The following is a 10,311-nucleotide window of genomic DNA, read 5'->3' as shown; positions in this document are numbered from 1 at the left end:
ATCCATCCAAACAAAATCCAACCTGACACAACCCGTTACTTCATGAATAAATTAACAACTAAGAAGAAGTAATAGCCAAGAACTTTATGGTCTAGTGACACTAAATTACTCTTTCATATGGGGTGGTGGGTTCGCCACATAAATTTTGTTGGAAAGTTGAAAATTGGTAAATGGGAAAGGGTAAAATTTGGGTTAATTAAAAGTGAGATTATAGTTATTCAAAAAAAAAAAAAAGTGAGATTATAGTAATTAAATGGGAGTATAAAGGGGGGAAACCTCGTAAATAGAAAAGGAAATTAAGGAATAAAAGTGGGATGAAAATGGGAAATGGGAACAGCCAACCAGTTTGTTCGAAACAAAGACAAAATTCCATAAAAATCATAAGAAAAGCATCACAGCAACAGTAACATAATAAAAGCTGAAAAGAAGAAAACAAGATCCACCTCGAACACCCCATTCTCTCCCCCTCCCCCTCTGTCACCAATCTTGAATTTCCGGCGACCCTTATTTACAATTGACCCAAAATTTTCTTTTTGTATCTATAGACGCACATATATACTAGTCTACGCCTCAAGTCTTTGTGCGTAGAGAGAGAAATGAGGGAAGAAGATTCCAATTGGTTTGCTAAATGGGCAGATGAGCTTCCATCTCCGGAGGAGCTTATGCCCTTATCTCAAACCCTAATTAGCCCTGATCTAGCCCTAGCTTTTGATATCCGCAACCCGGGAAACACGGCGGCGGTGCCGCCGCAATCGCACCACCACGCGCCGGCGCCGCCGGTGTCCGCCGTGCACACGCCGTCGTCGCAGCCGAACTCTTCGGCGGAATTTGACTCCGGCGAGATGGGCGGCGGCGGCGGCGGGGACGAGCCGGCGAGGACTCTGAAGCGGCCGCGCCTCGTGTGGACCCCGCAGCTGCACAAGCGATTCGTGGACGCGGTGGCGCACCTGGGGATCAAGAATGCGGTGCCGAAGACGATAATGCAGCTGATGAGTGTGGACGGGCTGACCCGCGAGAACGTGGCGAGTCATTTGCAGAAGTATAGGCTCTATCTGAAGCGTATGCAGGGGCTATCCAACGGCGGCGCCGGCGCCGGGAACAACTCCGGTGCCGTCGCCGGCGCCGGAGATCCCGCCACGGACCACCTGTTCGCGAGTTCGCCGGTGCCGGCCCATTTCTTGCACCCGGGGAGGCCTAATTCCGAGCATTTCATGCCGTTTGTGAACATTCCGGCAATGCAACACCACCAGCAGATGGCGGCGGTGCTTCATCCGCCGTACCGGCATTTCGGGTCACCCCCTAACGCCCAATTTGAGCATCCATTTGTTTCCCGGCAATCCCAGCAGAGGATGGGGACTCCTGTACATAATAGGAGCCCTGTTGCGCCACCGTATGCGGTGGATGATGTCGAATCCGCCGCCGCAAACGCCCGGAAAGTCCTCACACTCTTCCCCACCGGAGATGACTGAATTCAATTGGGGGTAACTCTTCACTTTTCCTCAGGATCAGATATTGTCAAAAATTTATTCTTCCCAAATAACATTTAGTCATTAATTTAGAATGTTTTTTACTTTACTTTACTTTACTGTTCTGTTGTTGTGTTTTAGTTATTTGAGTCATGAGTATCAAAGTCCTCATAGAATTGTGAATCACCTAATCTAGTCCATTTTTTGTCTTCCTTGTATGGATGCATATATATATGTTGCTTTTAACTTTTAAGGATTAGTGTCATGTGCATAGTGTGAGACTAATTATGTTTCCATTATTCGTGTTTTCTGCGTAAACCTATCTGCTACAAGTAATGGATGGTAATAAGAATCAGAAAATCGGTGGTTCTAGTCCATGGCAGCACGAGAAGAGTCTGCAGGGCAGACTCGAGATTGTGCTTTTGTTCCTGTTAGAGTGTGTCAGTGTTTTTAAGCTAAGCGTGCTGAAATCTTGATCGTCGAAATGCAGATGGATACTGATTAGTAAGAGCCATTGCAGTGTAGAGATGTAAGAACAAGATTTTCATCGAGGGGCAGCAGGGCAAGGCAATATATACTGATTTCAATTCTCCTGCCCATATGGAGCTTAATTGATTCTCTCGCTAGCTCGCTCTTCTTAGTGTCGTGTAGATGTGAACATGAACGTACCTTGCTTCTTGTACATTGTCGATCTGTTTGCATAGTGAACTAAACTGTCTATTGCCTATTGGAGAATTAATCCTCCTTGAGAACAATAATACAGTCACAATCTTGATGTTGTCTAAATGTTGATGATCCATTTTTATCTCCTATGAACATCAGATTTTAATTGCTTATTTCCTCTACTAAGCCTAAAACTGCAGTTAAGGTGCCTGGAGATTATTATGTCATTGCTGTGAGAAAATGAAGGTGGAAAGGCTATTTTTCTGCAACTTTAAGACCTCAGAAAGATGAGGTTATGCAGGCTTCCTTTTTTCTAGTTTGTTTGTGTGGATATGTAAATTTCATAGGATTCCTCCCATTGCTGGCTCACAAGCTAAAAAGATTGTTTTTTTTAGTTGAGTTTGTGTCTGCCCTTTTCATATGACAGGTGATGTTTTTGGTTAGTTGAGCCATTTGATTTGTTAGTATAGAAATCACTACACTGAACTGAATCTGAGATTTAAAATGCAAGTTGGGATCAACATAGTTGTTAGACATGTCACTTAGTATAAGAACATAGTCGCTGTGTTGCATCTTATGAAACCCTATTCTTGTTGCATACCGCTAAGATATCTACGTCCTGTAAGATAAAACTAATTCAGTTGAGTCTCGATTGCATCTCATTTGGGAGGAGTTCTTCCAATTGTGTTGCTAAACGTGTTTTGCTATTTAATTGTTTGTGTTGAGCATAAATAATATATAAACATAAATGTGCAATTCAACTATCAGCTTAAGCTTAAGCTTTTAGTTGAGATGAAGCACATGCTTCAATTTGGTATCGTTGTTTGGAACTCATCAAAGCAATTGGTCCGCACACGTGAGGGGCGTGATGAGACATGGTTCACTTGCATAAATTTTTGCTGTTTAATTTTCTTCTAATTATCTTCCGTTTACCTTTTTAAGGGCAAATTATACTCTTCTTGAAATAGTAGGTCAGAACTTGATCAAGTTCTTATCCTCATAAGATGCACCCAAAAAAAGTGAAAATAAAATAATTACATATATTCATCCATGATGCTGCATTAGTATATATAAAAAAAAAAAAATTAGTTAGTAAATAAAAAACAAAAAGTGTGATTGAAGAAGTCAATATTATACGCTCGTGATTGGATTGATTCCACTACGCAAACGTACGGCAGAGATGTTGCGTATACGATATTATATGTATATTTATATATTTCCCTTAAAGCAGAAGATTAACTAATTATGCGATGCTTGAAAAGGACATCTGTAATTTCCAATTTCATTATATGGAAATTTTTCTGTAGTGTTTGATGATATTATAATATGTTTTTTTGCCATTAATATAAAACTAAGTACACACAATAATGATTATACTATACTTTTTTTGTTTCAGATTACATTTGACCCCACCTCGTACTTTTAATTCTATATTCAACTTGTGATAATTCACCACTTGCTATACTTTATTATTAAATACTTTATGTAACTTCAATATTATAAAAATAACCATAATATTACTTACTTTGTGCTCATATAATTTTGGTAACTCTAGACTTATAACACTTGAATATCCAATCGATGTCACCTAGCAAGCAGTCAGGCAGTACACTCGGGCTCGACAGTAGCACTCGAGATGTAATCAGTCAGTTTTAGCTCTCTAATTACTCCTTCATAACCTCTAATCTTATTAGTTTACTCGAATTGGTTATGTTGGCTTATCGAGTGAGTTTCCAGGCCACGAAACTAACACATGGTAATAAAATTAAATTGTGGATTTCCGTCTTGGAGAAAGAAAACATGTTATTGAAACATGGGCAGCGTTTAAGAATGATTAAGTAATTTTAATGTAGAGATATGATTAGTTGATCCATGGAGGTGTAATTATTTATTGATGGGATATAAGCATGTTTAGATAAGCAAGATCCGTCATTAATTAAATAAAGACGTGCCACCCGCCTACAAGACCGGCAAGATTTGCTATTTTTTTTATGATCCTATTCAGATTACAGGATCTGATCCATTTCATTATGAGGTTGCCTCTTAAAATAAGACAATTTGTACTCCTGTACGAGGCTTCATTTCCAAATCTAGTTTGTTTTATCTAGTAAATTCCATGTTTTGTCTTAAAAATCTTTAGTAATTCTAGTCTAGACCTCCAAAAAGATAATTCTACTTTGTCGACAACCGCAAAGTATAGGTCACTTTTAACGCACATGACAATTTAATTCTACCAAAACTTTTGAAAATCAAAGTAAAGACGAGTTAAAATCCTCACAACTAACGAGCAACTTTTTTTTTAAAATCTTATTCAATCGTTAATAGTAAATTTCATCGTCAATTTTGTCACTAAACTCACATTTCTATTAAGACCGATTATCTATCTAGAAAATATGTTAAGATTTAATGTCATATGAACTCTATAGTAATTTTATCATGTTTAGTCCTAAACTTTCATATTGACCATGCCCAATCCTTTGATTTTCAAATTGTTACTATTCGTGGTTCAAGTTAACTACTCATGATCCTTCAACTTTTAAAATTTAACCAACCGTAATCCTCCTAGAAGGACCACGGCTGATTAAAATTTGATAGTTGAAGGAACACGAGTGATTAACTTGGACCACGAACGGTAACAATTTGAAAGTCAAAAGATCACTGGTGGTCAATTTAAAAATTTAGGACTAAACTATACTTGGAAGACCCTACATGGTGTTAACTCTAAGATGTATTTACCATGAAATTAAAAAGTGTGGAATATTTTGAAAATGGTTTTAGAAAGTTGATACTACAGACAATAATAAGAGTAAGCAGGTCCATTGAATAAATCCCAGAAACAATAGCAAAAGATAGTAATAGAGAATAATAGCAGTTTGTGAGTCAGTGTTATACAATGGTCCTAAAATAAGACAACACTAAAGGTGGCAAAAATACTGTGTCCTCTTATACAGACAGACATTCTCCTTCCATGGAAGAGACAGTTGTAGTCGTCAGGAATGGTGTTGAGAGTAATCAAAACTTAGAGGCTGCTGATAAAAGGGGGCCTGTCATCAAAAATATAAATAATCACAAGGCATTATATTCTTCAAAATCCACACATGTAATTACTCTCTTGTAAATCTTATAAAATAACAGCTCGAGTCAATAGTTTGTGCTGATTATAACGAAAGAGTAGTACCTGAAAAGCAACGTGCCTAAGTTGCTCGTATGAATGTGCATACATCATAGACTGGGTAGGCCACTGCATGTTGACAGCAGCATCGGTAGACATTTGATTTAATCCTCCCATCACACAGTAAGGGTTCGGTACTGGGTTGCTATAGTTAAACGAAGCAGGAGTCCCGGGCATTTGGCCCTGCACAGGAAAACCAGAATCGTATTGCACATATGGAGGCTGGAACTTCTGAATGCTGAATGGTGTCATGTTAAAGCTCTGATTCACTGGAATATTCTTAACATATCTGCATCATTTATTAGCAAAATTGAAAAGATTTAAATAAGCATAGTATTTGGCAATACGCATTGATGGGTTATATAAATAGAATATCAAGAATGAGGCAATGAGCATACCTTTCATAGCTTCGGTCATAATCAGGGTCAGTAAGATCCTTCTCCCTGTCCCTAAAAATGGCTACACGAGAAGCAGTTCTATTTTCCCTGCTGCGGAAAATTTTCTCCAAATCCAGAACTGAGCTCTTTATATAGTCATTTTCATCCACGCTGTCCCTCCCATCAGAAGCACCGTGAACTAATGAATCTTCTGGTTCAGAATTGTTTGGACCGTTAAAGATACGTGCCCGTGCCCTATCATATTCCTCCTTTCTCTCTTCCATGGTTCTTATAGCACTGTGCTTGGCTCCCAATTCACCACTTTGTCCTGTCAAAGCTCTACTAGGCCTTGGTCGTAATACAATTTTTTTCTGATCCAGTTTGTCACTCTCTGATTGTTTGGGTGGAACATCAGATAAACAGAGTGTCGGGTATTTAGTATCAACCTTTTTCCTCACCAAAATACGAGTTCCCTGACCATCAACAACATTGTCCACCATAGTCAGCAACCCATAGTGTTGAGCAACTCGGTGCGCTGCAAGACGAAGATAAGAAGTAGGGAAGTGTGGAAACTCAAACTGTTCCAAATCTGGATTTTGCAAAAACTTTTGAACGTCGAGTTCCATCCGCAGAACTGGGATTTATCATGAAAAGTAAAAAAGGAAGTCAAACACTAAATCAATGAATAACTTGCAAAGGGATTTTAAAAAAAAATCCCATTATCATGTAAAGCGGGGTCAGTTAAAACTAAAGAGCAGGCACAATCAGGACTAATTCTTATCTAAAAGAAAATAAATGTACAAACAGCATACACAGTTCAGTTATGATAGTACACTCTTCACCTATTAGTCTCCCTCCTTCAATTCAACCAAAACTTCATAATCAGAATTCCACAGTTCAATTGACAAAATCAAATTTTAGAAACATAAAAACCCACTAGGGCAAGTCATTCTCTCTAAGTGCTCCTTTCAGTTAACAACAAAACCAAGACACGTCATCCAGAAGCACCATAGGAACAGAAATAAAGCATGGGGCAGCCTAAATGAGCAACATCAAATGAATCAGGACAAACAGTGAAGTTTTTGTTTTGTAACTGCATGAAGTAGGGCTAGAAAACACAGAATCTTAACCTTTCCATTAAGATATTCAGGAGAATGGTACGTAACTACACATGCCAATTGCCAACTGCATTTACGTTAGAATTCTATTGAGTGCAACTAAAAAGGCCAAGAACATTAATGTCTATCTACTTAGTCTGATCACTACCATCTCTGAGTTATACCCTATAACATTAATCTCCCAGAATTTAAGATTATCCATAGAAACAGGGACCAAGAATAATTTTGAACTGAACAGAACCATCCAGTCACAACAATCAATTCTATTTTTTCAGTAAAGCAATTAACACAATGCTCCAAATATAATCTGAAAGAAAATTCCCATATGAAAACCCTCCTAGAAACATATCAGTTAATTCAGCTAAACAATTAAGAACTAAGAATTTCTGAGAAGCATAACAATGTAGCAAAATAAGGAATAGAATGTCCAAGGATGGAGCTTTACCCAATTCTTGCTTCTAATTAGATCCAACAAGCAACACTAACCAACACCCAATTCCCCAATCCACCCTTTCAAAGACACTTGACTATAGATTATTAAATAATAAAAGATTCCCCGCCAAAGAATATCATACCAAATACGCAACACAAACAATGAAATCAATCAAGAAAAGAAACAACAGCAATTCAAAATTGGCAGGAGAATTCGAGAAAAAAGCTAAAATCTTGAGGAGGATTACTGACTGGTGAGACGATGGCGAGGGTTTTGGAGAGCTTCAACGAGAAAAGGGTCCACCATTGACAGGTAAGCAGGAGCCATCTCCGGCGTCGAGACAACGTCAGCTGCTGACACACCGTGGGTCGCCATCGTCGAGACAAACCCTTTGTTCTGTGGGCGAATTTATATAATACGTCCCAAAAAATTCTAATCCTACAAAAAAAAAAAAAAAGAACTTCTTCCCTCTACGCCTTCGCCCAAGAAAAAGGGAGAAGGCTGAAGAAGAAGAAGAATGAAGGTGGAATTGGGTCTCCTTTCGGGTCAGGGAAAGGAGAGACGGATTGGGATTTGGGGGAATGGAATAGGAAACCCTCACTTTGCCCCTCCCTTATCACCAATCCAACAACAGATTGAATCGTATTGACTTCCTCTTCGTTTTCGTCTGCTTTTTCCATTGGCCGCGCTAAATTTTCCCTGCCTAAATATCTCTATTTGGGGTTTCTTTTCACACTGTGAAAATTGCTTTCCTTTGTGAAATTACCACTTTGCACTTGTCTTCCCGTGACGGTTGGAAAAGTCAGAGGGGTCTAATTTGGAAACTTTAACGCATGGTTTGTGAAATCCGTTAGCTAATCAAAGATGTAGTCAAATTAGAAAAATACATCGGGCGTGTTTGGTTATTGGCTTATAAGTCAAATTTTAGTTTATTTGACCAAATTTAACTGTTTGACTAACCAATAAGCTATTTTAAAGTGTTTAGTTAAAGACTTATTGGCTTTAGTTAATTGGGCCAATGAGCTGAAAATTAAAAAGCTAATGAATATAGCTTTTTGTATCAGCTGGTTTGGAATGTATATTGACTATTTTGAAAATCAATGGGATTTACTTTTAAATGGGTGGTGTGTTGTTATTTTATAATAATAATAATAATAATAATAATAATAATAATAATAATAAACGGGTGATGGGTTTGTCATTTTCAATAATAATAATAATAATAATTAAAAATAAATACGTAATAAAAATTATTTTAGAATACTCGTATAATTTAATAAGAGTTAAATAAACAAAAATAATTAACTTATGTCCTTAAAAAGAAAGTATAGATGATATCCAAATTTTATAATTATTTATTAATAAGAGTTTATCTTCTTGTTATATTTAAATGTTAAAATAATACAATACACTCATACCCTTAAATGTCATTTTTCATTTAATCAGCTACTAGTAAACAACTAATTTACCAAACAGTTTTGTATAACCAGCTAATACAATCAGTTAGTCAAACCAGTTAACGCAATTAGCCATCAATTACTAGCTAAACCAACCAGCTATCAGCCTTCTCCGGGCGGATGCCACCCGCAACCGTGACAGTTGCCAGTGGTTGATGGTTTGGCTTGTTTGTCAGAACTTCGCTGGAGGATCGCCGGAATTGGCTGGAATAGTGGTTGACCTGCAATCACAGGTGACAAATAGGTTAAAGGGCTTATTTGCTTCAAAATAATAACTTTGAGGGCCTAATTGGAGCTTTTTAAAATTGAAGGGTGTATTTGGCACTCATCCCTTAATTAAATAATAACATTACATGGTACTATGGTAGCTATATTTATTAAAGGGCCAAATAACAAAACAAATTAAAAGGATAATTAATTGTAGCAGGCAAATGAAAGTTAATGATGTAAAATTAAAAAAGTATGACTAAATGTGACAATACCACTCCCACATGGATGGTGGGAGTGGGTTCGAGCCTCAGTGGAGGCAACTGTTGACTCTTTGTGCTTCATTAGGTTGAGAAAGTAGCTATGAACAGACACTACATTGTAACAGAATTAGTAGTAATCAACAAAAAATGTGACAATACCAAATAATAAAAAATTATTCCTTTTTTTTTTAAATGTTATCTCAAGAATATGTGCTGAAAATGCCCATGTTAGCAAAAATACATTCGGTATTGTCTAAGAATTAGGGATAAAAAATAATTAACTAAGAATTAGGGACAAAAGAGCAACTTAGCTAAAAATTTAAGGACGAAATTAAAATACGGACAATAATTATGAACATAAATAAAAATTACCTAGAAATTTAAGGATGAAATTATAATTTTCCATATTTGTTTCAATTTAAAAATAATAATTTTAACTCCCTAAATCATTTAATTATAAAGTATGTTAGGTCGTTCTTAAAAAGTAATAAAATATAAATTATTTAGTCAAACCACCCTGTTTGAAGTCAATATAAAATCTTAACAACTTATATTAACACATGATTATTTATTTAAAAATTTGAAGTTTGATTACATATTATAAATGTTACCCTGTATACAATATTTAAAATTAAATAATTTTTTGTACTAACTCACTTTTACTTGTATGTTGGAAATTCAACTTAATTATTCAAATTGACTTGTAATATAAGTGTATATAAAATTTAAATATAAATGACTAAAATTGTTAAATAGAAATAATAAGCATTTTAAATTTAATTTGTTACACACACACACACACACACATATATATATATATAATTGTTAAGAGTAGTTCAACTATTATTATTAATATATAGTATTAAAAAATAATTATTTAAAGTACTACTATACTTATTATAGAGAGAGAAAATAAAAAACCTTCATCAGTCATCTTTTAAGTACTTTGAATAGGTTTTATAAGTTTAGGGATAAATAAATAAGTTTTAAAAAAAGTTTTGAAATAGCCAATTGAAGCAATTCGACATATTAAAATGATACTGTTGAACATAAAGTTATGAAATTGTAAACGTAGAGTTATAAAATTGTGAACGTAGAGCTATGAAATTATGAACATGAAGTTATAAAACTGTGAAAATAGAGTTATGAAATTAT

At 36.0% G+C, this 10,311-nt stretch overlaps 2 protein-coding genes across 3 annotated transcripts; one reads left to right on the top strand and one right to left on the bottom strand.

The window, feature by feature from the left end:
• Window positions 1-352: 352 nt before the first annotated feature.
• Window positions 353-2,278, top strand: LOC116028424 (transcription factor MYBC1-like). Its single transcript, XM_031270140.1, has 2 exons — window positions 353-1,481; window positions 1,957-2,278. The coding sequence occupies exon 1, from the start codon at window positions 597-599 to the stop codon at window positions 1,467-1,469; it is 873 nt and encodes a 290-aa protein (XP_031126000.1). The 5' UTR covers window positions 353-596; the 3' UTR covers window positions 1,470-1,481; window positions 1,957-2,278.
• Window positions 2,279-4,930: 2,652 nt separating this feature from the next.
• LOC116030636 (R3H domain-containing protein 2-like) lies at window positions 4,931-7,904 on the bottom strand. Of its 2 annotated transcripts, none has more exons than XM_031272946.1 (4): window positions 7,481-7,904; window positions 5,700-6,267; window positions 5,308-5,590; window positions 4,931-5,173 (listed from the first exon to the last, which is right to left on the bottom strand). In XM_031272946.1, the coding sequence occupies exons 1-4, from the start codon at window positions 7,602-7,604 to the stop codon at window positions 5,120-5,122; spliced, it is 1,029 nt and encodes a 342-aa protein (XP_031128806.1). In that variant the 5' UTR covers window positions 7,605-7,904; the 3' UTR covers window positions 4,931-5,119. The 2 variants fall into 2 exon arrangements, with proteins under 2 accessions (XP_031128806.1, XP_031128805.1); XM_031272945.1 differs by having other exon boundaries at window positions 5,700-6,312; window positions 7,481-7,902.
• Between the last annotated feature and the right edge of the window lie 2,407 nt (window positions 7,905-10,311).

This window comes from Ipomoea triloba, chromosome 9, assembly GCF_003576645.1.
Source record: "Ipomoea triloba cultivar NCNSP0323 chromosome 9, ASM357664v1".
Taxonomy (NCBI): domain Eukaryota; kingdom Viridiplantae; phylum Streptophyta; class Magnoliopsida; order Solanales; family Convolvulaceae; genus Ipomoea; species Ipomoea triloba.
This window is presented reverse-complemented; position numbering and strand designations above follow the sequence as displayed.

Coding starts and splice junctions, on each gene's coding strand:
- LOC116028424 (XM_031270140.1), top strand. CDS start 597: ATGAGGGAAGAAGATTCCAATTGGTTTGCTAAATGGGCAGATGAGCTT.
- LOC116030636 (XM_031272945.1), bottom strand. CDS start 7,604: ATGGCGACCCACGGTGTGTCAGCAGCTGACGTTGTCTCGACGCCGGAG. Junction 6,313..7,480: donor CCCTCGCCATCGTCTCACCA/GTCAGTAATCCT, acceptor GATAAATCCCAG/TTCTGCGGATGGAACTCGAC. Junction 5,174..5,307: donor TTAGGCACGTTGCTTTTCAG/GTACTACTCTTT, acceptor TTTTGATGACAG/GCCCCCTTTTATCAGCAGCC.